Source organism: Puma concolor, chromosome C1, assembly GCF_028749965.1.
Source record: "Puma concolor isolate L17-30 chromosome C1, mPumCon1.1.hap2, whole genome shotgun sequence".
NCBI classification, from domain to species: domain Eukaryota; kingdom Metazoa; phylum Chordata; class Mammalia; order Carnivora; family Felidae; genus Puma; species Puma concolor.
In genome coordinates, this window is record NC_141674.1 from 40115342 (window position 1) to 40132093 (window position 16752).

Consider the following 16752-nt stretch of genomic DNA (forward strand, 5'->3'; position numbering starts at 1 on the left):
AATTGTTCCCCTACTACATGCCCATTGTCCTACTGTGAGCCATTTGCCGGTCTGTGTCCTCCATAGACTGTTATCTCCTTGAGGCTAGAGACTAAGATTTATTTGTCTTTTTTCCCATACATGCTGCCTGGAACAGTTCACACATTTGTGGAAATTTTTGTTTAATTAAGTATTTAAATCCACAGAAAGTCCTTTTTGAATAAAGTGTGAGAGGATAGCCTCAGGCTGTGCTGGACCTAAGGTGGAGACCCAGAGAGACCTTTTCCTTTATGTTCTTTATTTTATTAGAGGTCCAGGAGAAACAGTAATGGAGTGGCTAGGGAGAAGAATCATCAGATGACTTAGCTCCTTGGTGTGTGTTGATGAAATCTGAAGTTTGATCAGTGCTTAAACATCAGTGACAATCCAAACCCTTCCGATATGGAATGGCCCCCACTTAATTTAATGTCATTTTACTTTATAAGATAGTTAATAAACAGGTACTGTGTTTGATCTTGTGAGCATAGACCTCTGTATTTAGTTTTTCAGCTTTAATGGAACTATAATTTTAATCATGATTATTACTTTACATTTTAATTATAATTTGGTGTGGCTTAAGTATACATTTCTGAGAGTGATTGTGTAATGAAAACAGGAATTAGCTTTTCATTAACAAAATAATGGGAGCGTTCCCATTGCATTCTAGTCTGTGTTCAAAATCTATGGGCTGGCCTAAAAATAGCAAAGGGAGTTTAACATTTTGGTTAAAAACATGCTTCTAAATTGGATGTGTTCACAACCCAGTCTCTTTTGCTCCATCTTGCTTTATCTTGTTCCCTTTCTTTTCAAAGTACAAAATAAAATAAAATAAAATCTTGAAAGAGACTTTGTGTCTTTGAGATTTCAGGAGGTTTATTTTTATTATTTTTATTTTTATTTAGATAATTAGCACCATGGAGCCACAGGTGTCAAATGGCCCGACATCCAATACAAGCAATGGACCCTCCAGCAACAATAGAAACTGTCCTTCTCCCATGCAGACAGGGGCAGCCACAGATGACAGCAAAACCAACCTCATAGTCAACTATTTACCCCAGAACATGACCCAGGAGGAATTCAGGAGTCTCTTTGGGAGCATTGGTGAAATAGAATCCTGCAAACTCGTGAGAGACAAAATTACAGGTATGGTCTTCTTCAATATTCAAAGCTTAGGATCAGCAGCTATCTGTTCGGTTGAATGTGCAGACCTTAGCAGGAATGCACGCGCGCGCACACACACACACGCACGGTGAATGGTTAATGCATCTGAGTGTCTGCATCGTGTATCCTGCCTTCAGGGATGGCGTGGGAACACAGTCGTAAGCTCCTGCAAGTGTGTACACTACATAAAACCATTCTGCAGATTGGTAGGACTTGGAAGCAGATGAGATTTTGGAGCTTCCTCAAGCTTTACTTTCTGTGAAATAACCCTTTGGTTTGATCCCCTTTTATTCTCAATCAGCCACCCTTTCCCTTTGTTCCATAGTTCTCAGTTCTGCCCTCCACCCTCCCTGTACTCCATGCTAGTTTTTATCTATTCCTTTCCTCTCAAGCATTTGGCTTGTGTGTGTCCAGTGTCTGAGACAGTTTTAATGGGGCGGGGGAGCCATTATCTCCCTCCATAATAGGATGGAGATCACAACTGCCCATTGTCTCTGGGAGAAATAGGCTGTAAGGATAGCAGATTATTCTGGAATAAAACTACTCTGCAGTAGGAGGGAGAAGCTTAATGAAGATCTGTATTTGAGGTATTTTGTTTGTTTTGTTTTGTTTTGAGGATACTCTTTGAGAAGTCGGAGACTTTTTACTTAATAGTAACACAATACCCTTACAATTTCAATACTTGAACATTTTAGCTTCCGATGTTTTTCTAATCAACAGCCATTTGCTGAAGACCTAATGTTTGCCAGACACTGATACTGTAATTCTTTGGAGTGAAGTGTCCCTGTAATCTTTTTGGAAGTGAGAATATTTTCTTAGAAATCTACTGGCTACGTCATGACAGAGTGCAGCTGCTCATCTTTGATGCTCCATTCCTAAAATCATTCCGCCCACCTGAGCATTTGTCATTTTTGAGTGTTGACTTTTGTTTCCTTTTCTCTGGACAGTTTAATTGACAAGCAACTGGCCTATTAAGAAAAAGGAAAGTCTGTCATTAAAATAGGAAGATACATCATCTTGGTTTTAAGTCTGAGAATCCAGTGTATACGTGTGCACATAGCTGTATGTGTTCTCCAATTCTTCTAATTCACTTGTAAATTTGTCTCCTATATAAATTAAGTACCTTGCAAGATCATAAAACTAAAATAACTGTTGAAAATAAAAGTCACATAACCCTCCAAAATTAATTTCCTCATCTATAAAATTGGAAAATAATATTTATCTCAAAGGGCTTATTTTGAGAATTAAGTGAGAGACTGGATAGTGTAACGCCTATTGCATAGTGGTCTCTTAGTAAATGGGAGATGTTGTTATTACAGAGGCATGTGGTATGTTACAAGGAAAGTGGCTGAACAGAGAAATTTTATCAAGGTCTCCAAATAGGACCGGAGCTTTGATGATCTTATCTGAGAACACCGTATCATCCATCCTTTAACAGAATTGCCTGTCCTCTCAGACAGCCAGTGTTTAGATTCCTGAATAATCTTTATATAATAGGATGATAATTCACACAAAATTAAAACCAGTTAAGCATATGATTCTTCCTCCCACTCCTGTATAGAAAATGTATTTTTGGTGTAGCCTTACCTTCTAAATAGGGACTCTGCCAGCTATATTAGTGAATATTATTAATCACCTTTTCAAAAGATTTCCCTTAGAACTGTAGTGAGATTTTTTAAAAGTACTGATTCATGGTGTTGTTCCTTGTTTTCTAAAGACACATGTTTAAACAAGCAGATTCCTTTACTGAAAGAATGCTAATTTGGTAGTTCACCGAGTAGATTTGAATAGGAGTGACAGCTTCGAAGACAGCCTTTAATTTGGTATACAAAACCAAAATTGTCAACTTTGGTTTGTTTAGCACCCTCTCCAGCACAAGCAGAGACAGTAGCATCTGAGCTTAAAGAAGAAGCTTATGGGTTGAAAGCAGAAATATAATTCAGGCATAAATTTATAATTATGCACTTTTTAAATTTCAGGCAAAAAAAATTTTTTTTTATTTGCAGGGAACTTCTGGGAATGAGGCAAGGAAATATATAAGAGAACAGAGATATTTGCCCTCATTTGGTAGCAGTGTTTAATAAAAGTAGAACTTGTGGTTGTAAAGAGTGCTTATTAAATTCTTCATTTACACTACCTAATTAATTCTAGCATTTTAAATTAACAGTGAAACTGGTCCCTGCTGTACCATTCCATAGATGCAGCATATTTCCTCCATCCACCAGTTGTTCAGGTTTAATTGACTACGCTAAAAGTCAGAGAAGGAGGGAGAGAGGGCTGTGGGGAGTTGGGGAAGGAGTGAGAATCGCTCTAATGGAAGACCCTCTGAGGCCTACATTTGGTGGGAGGTGATAACACAGGCTGGGAGAGGCGAGGTGGAACATCAGGCAAGTTGAAAGGCTGCTGCTGGTGGTTCAGAAGTCAGGGTAAATGACATCATAAGTATTTTTGTTGCCCTGATTTTTAACATCCCAGTCCCCCCTTTTCCTCCAACACCTCCTACAGATCTCAATACATCTCGATCCTGTGAAGTTTACAAGGAGTTTAAATATCTAGTGGGAGGATTGGGGGGTGGGAAGTGGCGAAGAGATAAGAATTCAAGATTAAGATTTTCCAGCCCAAACCACTCCCTAAGCGAATGGATTCCCTTAGAAGGTTCCAGCTTATCAAATTAAGAGAAAGAGAGGGGCGCCTGGGTGGCTCAGTCGGTTAAGCAGCCGACTTCGGCTCAGGTCATGATCTCACGGTCTGTGAGTTCGAGCCCCGTGTTGGGCTCTGTGCTGACAGCTCGGAGCCTGGAGCCTGTTTCGGATTCTGTGTCTCCCTCTCTCTGACCCTCCCCTGTTCATGCTCTGTCTCTCCCTGTCTCAAAAATAAATAAAATGTTAAAAAAAAAAAAAAAAAAGAGAAAGAGAGACACTCAGAGGAAGAGAAAGAGAGTGAGACTTGTTGTTGAAAGCATTGTAGGTAGGCTGGGTTGGCTCCTGACTGTGGGTTGTGAATGAATTCTCCATTTGAAAACACATAGAGGAAATTTGGGCATGGGCTTAAGTGTTTGGTACTGAGGACATAATTGCTATCATTTATCAGATACTTTATGCTAGGCACTTGCTAAGCACTAGACATACCTTATTTGATTTAACCCTGAGAATAACATCCATTTTCTTAGATGAGGACACTGAAACCTTGTGAGGTCAAGTAATTTCCCCCTGCAAAACAATTATCGCCAGGTGGTGGAGCTGGGGTTAACCCCCAGATTCCAAAAGCATGATTTTATGGGGAAGTATGTGCAGGATGCCCCTGCCTGTGTTAAGTGAAGATCCCCGCCTAACCCTGGCCCCATAACCCAATGAAACATTTTGATCTTCTGAGCAGTAGTTGCTGGCCACCCTCTGGAGATTCTACCTAATGCACCATGGCTTTAAACTAGACTCCTGTGTATAACAGGAGGCAAAGATAACAATATTTATCATCCTCTGGGGATACAACTCAGCCTTCAGAGTAGAACCAAATTTACTGAAAGTGCCAGGTTTAAGATTCTGTTATAGTGCTTTTGGACATCTCTGTTACTTATCTTCTCAGTGATATTAGATTTTCTTTTTCCAATTTTAAAAGGACACTTATCAGGATAATCTAGGTACCAGAGAGAGAAAACATGTCTCCCAACTTGCTTTTGTGTGCAGCCGTGGACACGTGATGGCACAGGAAGCCATGTTCTTCATTTTTCTCTTTCATCCATCTGCAGACTCTGCTGCTGGAGAGAAAGGGACATGGTGTGTGGCCCACGAGCTTTTGTGCAACCTCAAAACTCAGGCAAAAAAACATCAAACTCCTGGTAGAAATTATATTATTCCCATGAACTGCAAAGAATTGAATTAGTTTCTCATTTTTAATTTTGTTGCCCTTTTGTTTTTTCAAGCTTTGAGACTGCATTAGAGATGCTCAGTATTTTAGGGGAGGAAACATGGCTTAGGCAGGATGCAGTTAGATGGCTCAGGGTATGTCTTAAAGCCAGCAGAACTGGGATGCTAAATTACATTTTAATAGTTGTCTACCTCGTTATCACTGCTCTCCAAAAGGAAGACAGAAAGGAGAAAAAAAGTAACAAAGAAAAATCCCCAGAAATGAATCCATGTAAAACAAACAGTTTTGATCTACTTGTCTAGCTCGTGTGATTTTTTGCATTCTAGCGATCAAAAAGAATTTTTACTTGATATTACTCTTCATGTGCCCATACAGTGTAGTTTGTTTTTTTGTTTTTTTTAAATCCCAGTTCAGGCAGGTAAGAGCTCTGAAGGGAGGGTTTTGAGGACGGAGTGGTCCAAACTGAACATTATCTGTTATAAAGCTGAATATATAGAGTGTCCAGGGCATGGAACAGACTGTAAGGACTATAGATGGTTGAGAAAGGGTGAGGTTTTTGTTAGCTGGAGCTGCTGGGAGAGGTTTGAAAGATGAGGTTAGGATTTAGGTAGAGGGAAGAAAAGCAAAGGTATAGAGCTAAAATTCCAGTCTAAGAACAAAAGCCTTTTTTATTCCTTTGTGTTTTGGACACAGGAAGTAGAGCTAGAGTATGCCTCTTAGGACACAGTAGTCTATTATGAAGCAGCATCACCAGATGAAGTTAAGCATACCAAAAAACGAAGCTGGTTAGAGTTGCACCCTGACAAAGACAGCATTTCCTAAACCTCGCCTCTAGCCCATTTTTTTTTCATTTTTTTCTTTATAACACTTGGCTTTGGCTTAATTAATGTTATTCAGTGGAAAAGGCAGAACAACGCAAAAAAGACCCTTCACTGCTGTGGACATCAGGATGAATGCTTTGCCACCACCTTTGTATCTGGAATCACATCTCCAGTTAAAGGAACCAACTCAGTTTTGATTTCATGCCACTGGGTAACTTCTATTCTTTCTCAGATTTGTGAAAGTGCTATTAATCCTGTGTGTCCCTCTCAGTAGGTGACATGTGGGTACAGCAGCGGGGGTGGGGGGATTGTTAGGGCCCTCTAAGGTCAGGAGGCATTGCATGGAGTATGGTCTCTTGGGTTAAAAAGAGAAAGGACAGTGAGGGCTGTGGACTGCTTTATGTTACCTCATATACTTTCAAGAAACTGTACTTCTAGGGCACTATGGAAATTTGAGTGAGTTTTACTTCTGAGATAACTTTATAAACAATAAAAGGCCCTGAAAAATCCTAAAATATGAAAGTGCTTTCAATTCATTCCTAAAATGTGAATTCAGCCCTAAGGTGAGTTTATTGGCATACTTTCTTACAACACCCAGCCAAATAAATATAATAGCAGAAGTTTTTGTATGTTTCTGTGTGCCTTCTGTGTGTTTTGGGCATGGTATTCAATGCTTTAAATAGAGTAGCTCATTTAAATAGTAAATTGGGATTTCTTGGAGACTCACAATAATAGCCAGTGTTTATTGTGCACTATGTGCTAAGCATTGTGCTGAGATGAATTGATGGAATTTCATGTAATCCTCAAGATAGTTATTTTACAGATGAAGAAACTTGGACTTAGGAACAACTGAGTAATTAGCCCAAGGTGTCTTGGCTTCCAAGTGGAGGAGCTGGGACTTGAACCCAGGACTGTCTGACTAATTGTGAGTTGTCCAATTTATAGTTTATCTTTGGCAGTTTCTCTAAAAATACTCAACTGACTTCTCCCCTTAACACATGAACTCAGCTTATATTACCCAGGGAATGAAAACTTTCAGTTCAGGGAAAACACAATTAGAGTTCAAAATCTTTTGTTTTGGAAAAGAGCATACTACACATTAAAAAAATAACAATAAGGACCAGTGGTTTTTTAATTAAGCAGGTCACCCGTTACCTGAACAAGGAAGAACAGAGTGGTTTTTTAACTTCAGGTTTTGTCTCTTCACAAAATACTCTTCACTGTGTTTTCTTTTTCTTGATTTTGCAAGCACTGTATTAAAATGGATGCTGCCTTAAATGTAAGCATAGTTAAAACCCAGTCTCAATTATGTATAATCCAAGAAAATCCCAAGATATTGATTAGCTAAATGAACTTTTCTACATGCACATCAGAGGGCTAGTGATGAGAAGGGTACAGGAAATGGTAGCATTTATCAGCACATTTTGCTGCTGACTTTGAAAATGTGTTTGGTACAGTGCAATGTGTTTCTTGAATTCAAAGGAAAATCAGGCAGATTTGCATCTGTCATTTTATTTCTCATCCCCCTGCAGTCATCTTATTGTATTCCACAAAGAAGAACGAAAGAATTTTGACTTGTGGACTTGGGGAGGGAAAGTGATTATTGTTGGGGGCGAATGGAAAATATTCAGTTATGGAGAAGATTTGGCAGCCTAGTAGGGTTACAAAATGGAAGAATAGGGGTCTCCCTTATTAAGGGGAACTGGAAGATGTCAGAATGTTAAGTGCAAACAGTAAACTATGTAATTATTGTGCCTCTTACACACCCATGGGGCAGAGACCTCCCATACTTTCTAATTAGGATGGGTTGGCAACTGAATGGATCAGTGAGGATTAGAACTTATACAGGTACATTCTGCTCCTTTGGATATAATTCTTTTCCCAGGGTGGCAGGAGTCAGGATTATAGAGCAGGTATGGTTTCCTTTTGCCCCCTGGCTATCTTCCCCTTCATCTTCCCTTCCATATTAGATGGTTCTGCCCCCCTTCCAAACTCAGAAAACCGTAGGAAAGTATTCTCATGTCCCAAGAGAAATGTCTCAAAGGATTTTTACCTGGGATGTGAATCAGGCCTGGGTATTTTAAGGATTTTCTATTTCTGTGCTTTAGCTGACTGTTTGGTTCGTAGGACCAATTCCCTGTTCACCCAGCCTCCCCTCCTTCCCCCAGTACATACACACACACACCCACACACACTCCTTCCCTCACTCCCTCCCCCTTCTCTGTAGAATGACCTGGTTGATTGAGACTAGGAACTAAGCAGGAAGGTAATGTCAAACTGAAATTTCCACACATTATCTAAAAATGTAATTCATCAGCTTCAGGGTAGGAGGAAAGTGCTTTCTGAAATGTGTTAATGGGAAATTCATTTTTTTTCTTGTCTTCTGGGAGGTGTGGCAGGGTGATTTCTCTTTTCAATCTGCCTCCCCCACCCCACAACAGCCCCATTCCACATCTCCCTTACTGCTCTTAACTGATGAACTCTGTATCTGTCTTCATTCCTTGTAAGAACTAAAGATCTTTAAGTTGCCTTTTTATTTTTTCTACAGTCCCCAAATTGAGCTTTGATGGGAGAAGATATTTCTAGTTTGGAGAGAAGATAAAATTCAGATAGAGACCATATATTTGGATAAGGCTTTTACATTTGTAAAACATTTTCATTCAGCCAACAGTATTTATTTAGTGTCTGCTCTCTCAGACCAAATAAATGTTATTCCCTTTCCTTCTCTTCTCTTAAATTCTGTATCAGGGTCTGTGAAGAAGCCAGAGAAGATAAGACATAGTTCGTGCCCACACGTTGCTGCCAGCAGGGCAGTGATGGGGGAAGCCAGGACAAAGTATGGGGTCCTACGGCAGCCTGCAGGTCTGGAAGGGGCTGGAACGCATGTCTGTCCACCTTTACTGTTTTGCGTGTGATGGTAGTGGGGGTGAGGGTGGGGGGTGTTTGTTTTGTTTTTCACCAAGGTCCAAACTGACCCTTCCTGACCCTGGCTAGTAGTTTCATTAGCACAGAAGGACGCATCACAGAAGGACGGAGTTTTGATGGAATGCCTGCTATGTGTCAGCTACGTATTATATATGTTATCTCATTGAAGCTTTATGTCAGTTATGTATGATCAGTGGTATTATCCCCATTTTATAGATAAGGAAGCCAAGACTTAGAACAGTTAGCTGGAGAGTGGGGTTAGATCTGTCTGACTGCAAAGTCTGTGATCTGTTACCTTGTCACTCTGGCTGTGCTAAATGAATATGAACACATCAGCTATGGGTGTTCAAAAGAGAGAAAGACGACAGTAGGCTGGGGTTCTCAGAACAAGTGTCAAATGAGCCTTGATCTTGGTAGAGAGCAGGTTGTGGGAGACTAGTCCATAAAGAGGGAAGCAGTTGAGCAAGGCTTCAGAGACATCTTCAAGGGATAGTGAATGGAACAGTCAGGACTATTCCGTGGGAAAGTGTTATTAGTGGCCCCTTTGTGTTGATGAAATAACTGAAGCTCAGAAAGGTTAAGTAATTTATCCAAGGTCATAGCTAATTAGCGGTAGGGCTAAGATTTGAACCCAAGTTTGTCAGACTCCAAAGTCTGTGTTTTTTTCTACTTTCCTAATAAATAACCCAACCTAACACAGAAGGAGGTGGACAATTTGCAGACTCCCCATGGTGTCTGTGATTTGAGGGTCATTGTTTATCTTGCTGAGGTCAGGCACAAGTTCTCTCAGTGACTCTCCTTGCACCTACTTCAGTTTCTTGCTGACTTACAAATTTGGTTTTCTGCTTGGCCCTTGTTTTGTAGTTGGATGTCTGGTGATATGTGAGGTCCCATTACCATTAAGTGGATACAGATAGTTCGGGTAATTACTCTAATTCCTATGGCTGATAATGGAATTTCTTACCACAAACATCTTGACTCAGATTTAATCATTTTATTGGTGGTATGAGCATAAAGCATATACTTAATAATCCCCCAAATTTCCCTTTGTGTCTGTTTTCTTTTTTTTTTTTTTTTTTTTTTTAAATTTTTTTTTTTTTTCAACGTTTATTTATTTTTGGGACAGAGAGAGACAGAGCATGAACGGGGGAGGGGCAGAGAGAGAGGGAGACACAGAATCGGAAACAGGCTCCAGGCTCTGAGCCATCAGCCCAGAGCCCGACGCGGGGCTCAAACTCCCGGACCGCGAGATCGTGACCTGGCTGAAGTCGGACGCTTAACCGACTGCGCCACCCAGGCACCCCTTGTGTCTGTTTTCAAAGGCTTTGACATTCAGTACTTCCTCTGACCCTATCAAAATAGCCAACATATTGAGGCCAGTGCCCCCCAAAGAAGACTTGAGTCAAGAGCACTTGGTTTCTTCTTTTCCTTGCTCTTTCTTCTTTTTTTTCTTTTCTTTGCTTGCTGCCTGTCCTGTCTCCTCTTTTTGCCTTTTTATGTACTCACGTGCCATTTGATTAAAAGAGGATTTGAATTGGCTTTGTAAGATAATATGAAAGAGAGCTAGAATTAAAATAGCTATGGGTTTTTTAAAAAGCAAGGTAGAGCAAAATGGGCATAGAATGAATGGTAAAAGGAGAACCAGAAGGAAAATTAAATTACATGTGGCTAGGTGACTTGTCTGAGAAGTAACCAACCACCTAGCCTAAGTTTTCTTTACATGAAGGAAAAATGGATGGTGACAACCTTGATCCCATTCTCAAGTGGTAAGCAGGATCCCAGCCCCCTCCCACCTTCCCCCCGACACTCACATTAGCCCACAGACCTCTGTGGAGACACTTGCCAGCTGTGATACAGGATGGGATATGAAGCCTGAAATCACATACATAGAGTTTTTCTTTCTTCATCTTTCTTGCTTGAGCCCATGTTGGATTGATTGACATGTTTTTTTCTGGCCAAGGAAGTCAGTGACAGAGAGAGGCTGCCTGACTGGAGTCCCTGTTTTCACTGTTTTTGTAAACAATGTGCCAAAGGAAGTGTTCTGAAGTGAGCTTCCTTGCCTGCTACCATGAACTGAGGTATTAACTGGTCTCCAGGTCTCTTCAGTCTTCCCCTCTCCCCTCAAACCCTGAGGCTGGGCACACAGGTACTTCAGTACTCTGCTACCATCTTCCTGGTAAGGGTCCCTGCAATGAGTTCTGGCAGGTTCTGCATTGCCCAGGACTCTGAGCTGGACAGCAAACAGGAAAATCAAATGTTACTCTCACCTTCTGGCCCTGACCCTGGAAACTGGAACTAGTTCTCAGCCACCTTTTCTCTTCCCCAGTGCCCCTTGCCAGTAAGTGGAGCTTTTTCAATGAGACAGACCACTGTCTAAGTACAAAAGAAATACAGCACTACCCCAGAGTGCTCCACCCGCCCCAACATACACACACATACCGAATGCTTCCTTCTCAGAAATACCAGACACAGTGCAGTGAACTCTAACCAGAAGTGAAACAGATATCAGTGAAATCTTGCACTACTCCCCAGCCCCTCTCACACACACACATAATAGGTATGTGCCTGGCCTTGCATAAGTCGCTTTTTCCTTGTGGACCTCCCATTTTCTCGACATACAATACGAAGATAGATCCTTACCCTAACTTCTTTGCATGGGACTTGGAATTCAAACAGCTGACACATGTGGAGGCACTTGTAAACTAAAGCAGTCTATAAATGGGAGGGGCCGCTTCTGCCTCTTGACTGCTTCCGTCTTCTCACCAAGTGTCCTACCCCTGGGCCAATAGATGGATAAAGACAGAGGAAAGGAAAAGTAGGTATCTATTTGTTCTTGGTTCAGTCCTCAGTTATATAATTCCAAATAAGAAATAGGAAATGCCATATGAGAAGGCAGGAGAGTGGAATGGGACCTTACATTTATTAAGAACTGCTGGATGCCAGTTGCTTTATATTTGTTATCTCATTTAATCCTGACCACAACCCCAAGAGGTAATAGCAGCCCCATTCTTTAGATGAGGAAACCAAAGCTCACGTTGTTTGAAGTGACTGACCGAGCTGTCTGTGTACCCATGTCTGTCTGACCACATGCTGCTGCCATTTGGAACAAGAGACTTTCACAGAGAAGGTTCCTCGCATCCTTGCTGTTTCATCCTGAATCTTGCATGTGGCTGTGTAGGATGTATTCCAGTAAACCTCAGAAATAGCTACGGTAATAATGAATAGCAGTTTTAGTGGTTCTGGAAGATTGTAAATGAAAGCCTTCAGTTCAGTATTTGAAAATGCCAGGATGATTTCTGAGATTGTTTTTTAAAACCAGGCCACCTCTATGAGTGGCAACATGATAAAATGGAAGGTTCCACCAAGTTCTCATTATAGCTATGGGACTTTCAGTGGATCAAACTGTTCTGTGCCTCAGATTGTTGTGCATAAAATGGGGAAAACGACACTGGTACTTTCCACCTTACTGTGTGTTGACGGGAGATGAGCTACTAATGTGTTGGTAAGTCGTTAAAGTGCTATACCATTCAGGATATTACTGTGGTCACCTAGAAGATAGAACATTGTGAGGAGGGGATTTGTAAGGATAAAGCAAATACTAAACGCCTTGTGATAAGCTAGTTTTACTTTCTCGTCTGTCTTCCAGATGTTTTGTTCAGTTATCTATGTACATCTCAACAAAAGCTGATTAACTGCCTCAGACATCAGTGTCTAACTGTTATTAATGCGCAAGCTGATCAAATTACAATGCCACAGATACTACTTGTGCTGTTAATATTAGATTTCGGATTCCGGTCTATAATGAATGATTTTTCCTCCATGCATTGGAAAAATTGGTTAGCAAGGTTCATAAGAAAGTTTAATTAGCAGGCTGTTTGTGAAAATAGTGGTCGTGAGTCATCATTTATAATGTTGAATTGTTCTTCCGTTCCTTGAAGAGCCACGTAGGATCCTTGTGTTTGGGAAGCTGGTGTCTGCATGCTGCCCACCTGAACTGCCCGTGTAACAAACTAATGACAAAAACAGCACATTTTAAATCCGAGAGAGGAAGAGGAGGTGTAGGGTATTTGTATATTTGTGTATGTGTGTCTGTGTCTTCCCGGGGAATATCATAGACCTACTATAATCTGGAACTGTGCTAGGCAGGATAGCTTTGTGATTAAGACATAGACTGCTTGTGTTAGCATCCCAGCCTCATTAGTTACTAGCTGTGTAACAGGCAAGTTTTTCCCCTCTCTGTGCCTCGGTTTTCTCATTTGTAACATAGGGATATTGATAGGATTATTGTGAGCATCAACATATAAAACACGCAGAACAGCATCTGGTAAATAGTATATAATTCTTACAGCAGTTCTGTGAGGTGTAGGTATTATTAGCCCTATTTTACAGGTAAGGAAACTGGCTCAGAAAAGTTAACTAACTTGTTCAAGGTCACACAACTTCTAAGTGTCAGAACAAAATTGAACCCATGTTTGTTTGACTCTATTTTTTAAAAATTTACTTTAGAGAGAGAGCGCGTGAGCAGGGGAGAGGGGTAGAGGGAGAAAGAGAGAGAGAGAGAGAGAGAGAGAGAGAGAGAGAGAGAGTGAGTACTAAGCAGGGGCCCCATCCAGCGTGGAGCCTGACATGGGGCTCAATCCCACAACCCAAGGATCATGACCTGAGCGGAAATCAGGAGTCAGACCTCAACCGACTGAACCACCCAGGCACTCCTGTTTGACTCTGTTTTTATCTGCAATACTAAAGTGGCTCCCAGGGTATTGTGCCTAGTTAGTTAAGTATAGATAATGTGCAAGTGTATGGCTGTATCTGTGCACCTCTACATGTGTACTTCTGCTTTGGTGTCCATACAGCCACACACAATTATGTTTTGTTTCTCCCCTGGGTCTTTGGTTCTCTGAGTGAAACTCCTTGAGCTATTGTATGCTGATACATAGTGAGCTAGACCCAGATTTGTACAAGATGAAAATACGTCTTCAGACGTCTGACCCCCTCCCCACTATGCATCTCTGTCCTGTGTCTAGATTATCCCAGAGCAAGTCTATGTGATGTCCTCTGAGAAACAGAATCATAGACTGTTACAGTAAAAAGAGACCTTAGAACTGTTCTCTGGCTTCATTTCCTTTTTCCTGTGGGCCCCTCTGGTATCTCAGGAACTATAGCTCAGAGCTGGGGCCCACACCCCCAGGCTAGGGTAATTATATCCTGAGGCAGTATTCTGTCCTGTTTCAAAGAGTAGTGCTCATTTGGGAATCTCATCTAAAAGTCTTTCCCAAAGGTGTTTAATAGGTTATATGTTTTTTTAAAAGAGGTTCTGTGACCAAATGAGTTTGGGAAACTGAAGTGAACCAAATTAAAAAGGGTTGTTTTTTTTTTAATCACTGCTTCTTTGAGTCTGTGCTAATGCATGTTACAAATCTTAAAAGGAATGGTATAATACATAACATTGCCCTAGGAACTTTTTTTTCCTCCAGCATTTTATGGACTGTCATTCTAAGCCAGGAGGAGCTCTATTAGGGATAAGTTTGTAGTAGAAGGGAAGGAGGCAGTTTGGGATAGTTCCTACCTGATGACCTCCTGTTTTCTGTTAAGAAAGAGGTGGGGGTTCTCTACTACACGTGAGTGGGCAAGCAGAGGCCTTGGTGTCCTAGGAAAGTCTTAATGGCTCTGAGGAGAAACCGAATATGGTGCCAGATGGATCCATCCCTTCTGCACCAACACAGCCCCATCAAACATTAGGCATTTTTGTTAGAAATTACCGAGTACTAAGCATGTTCTGGGCATGATTTAAATCATGAGTTCCTTTGGTTTTCTGATTGTCAGGGTAACATTTCATTTTCCATTGCCCAAAAGAGGTGAGCCATAGAAGGTATTTATGTTTTGCAATTCTCACACACATTCCTGGGCATTCCTTCATTTTCACGTCTCCCAGGTACTTGACTCAGTGTAATGATGCTGGTCACACTTGCACAGAATAGCCATTCCCCAAGAAGCCCTTAGCTTTAAAAAAAAAAAAATCAAAGAAGATGGCTTCCCTCCTTGCTTCTTACACTACAGACCCATTTCTGCATGAGTCCTTTTGTTCTTGGGTTTTTATTTCTTGATTTTGTCTTATTTCTTATCTGCAAGCTGACTGGTGATGAAAAGGGAAAATGTGCTTTGATTCTTGTTTCTTTTTTTTTTTTTTCATGGATCTGGGAAATATCTATTCTAGCATTTGTCAGATCCTAACATGATCATGAGATTCCCGTCTGGTACTTCACTATCTGCGAACTCCTTGATGATAGGGATGGGGTACTCATCTCTGTATTTCACACCGCTGTTAGTGGTGAATCCAAGGCCAGAGATCCCCAAGCCCTGATTTCAGAAATGACACACTGACAAAGATTCTCCGACAAAGTCCTTCTCCAGCTCTGCACAGACAAGTTATTTTTCTCACCTCCTTCATCGAGAGCCATGAATTTTCTTTTACTTTGGATAAAGACAGTTTTAATAGATTTATACTCAGTTAATATTTATAAAGCATCTACCTTGTGCCAGGCCCTCTCACATAAGTTATCTCATTTAATCTAAATCCCAACATGATATCGGAAGCCTCCACACACGCCTTCTCCACAGTGTCTGATGGGAGTTTTGGAAGCTGTTGTCTTAGTGTTACACATAGCACTTCCTTTCACCCACAGACATTTCACCCACAGAATCTCATTTTGCCCAAAGGCTAATTACAGTGTATACAATTACTACTAACCTGATGACTTTTTCTACCCCTTCCTCCTTTGTTGTTGTTAGACCATCATTTAACATCAGCTGCATTTCTGGAATCACCTGTTGGTTTTGCATCCATTCTGGGTGGAAAGACTTGTCTGTCTGACATCCAGACCTTTTGTTGTATGTGAGAGTAAGCCAACCAAGAATTAAGAATTCTGGTTCATTTCTCTGACTACCTGGGAGTTTGCCAAAATCCTCCTCTTTTTGTTTCAACCCTTGTTAAAAATATGTTTAAATGTTTGACTATTCTTTCCTGTCTGTAAGAATATTCTGAACATAATTTAATTGAGTGTTGTTTCGATTAAGAATCTTTCATTGCCCCAGGGTCATCAGTCTGAACACTTGTTTTTGTGTGATAAATGCTGAAGGGTGAGGTGGTTGTCGCTGAGGTTTCTATTATCCCTCGTACATTACCTATTTTTTCTCTTTCAGCTTTTTTTTTTTAAACTAAGTACTTGATACTAGCTTTTTATCTCATGAATCGCCTTTCTTCCCTGAACAGACAGAAGAAAAATAGGGTTCAGATTAGTTTCATTTTGTCATTTGTTGAGGTATATTATTGAAATACATATTTGAAGATCTGTCATTGGAGCAACTTATTTTATAGGACAAACCAAAAGAGGTTAAAAAAAAAAAACCTCCTTTGGGAATTTGTCAGTTGGCTTTCTTTGTGCAATATTGTAGTTTTGTAACCAGTCCTTCCTGCTCTGGGGACTGCTGGAAATCATTTTGTATACTTTGCATTTCCATGAACCTTACCCCAGTAATACAGGCTTTGTTTCACATTTACTTGAACAGTTTGGGTGATACTGCCTCTGAAATCAGGAAACTGTTAAAAGCCTGTTTGGACTTTGGAGCCAGATGGACTTGGGTCTTGGGATCTGAGGTCTCTGGACATCAGTCTTCTTGATTGTAAATGGCAGTGATAATGCCTACCTTGTAGGATTGTTTCAGGGAGCATATGAGATGAGAGAAATAACGTACTCAGCTAGAACTTAAATGTTCTCACCAAAAATATGAGTAAGTAAATAAATAAATGTGCTTTATCATTGCACATCATATCAAATCGTATCATATCATCATGATGTGCACTTTAAATACCTTACAGTCATATTTGTTGACTATATCTCAGTAAAGCTAGAAAAAAAATAAAGCACTCAGTACAATAACTGGCACGTGGTAAGCACTCAAAAAA

The 16752-nt window shown here is 40.6% G+C and overlaps 1 protein-coding gene across 7 annotated transcripts in view; it reads left to right on the plus strand.

Moving 5' to 3' along the window:
- The window catches only part of ELAVL4 (ELAV like RNA binding protein 4), a 148633-nt gene that overhangs the window by 94782 nt on the left and 37099 nt on the right, over positions 1-16752 (plus strand). For all 7 annotated transcript variants that reach the window (XM_086716932.1, XM_086716929.1, XM_086716928.1 and 4 more), the window contains exon 2: positions 921-1161. In XM_086716932.1, coding sequence (XP_086573058.1) covers positions 921-1161 — 241 coding nt within the window. The remainder of the gene's footprint in view (positions 1-920; positions 1162-16752) is intronic.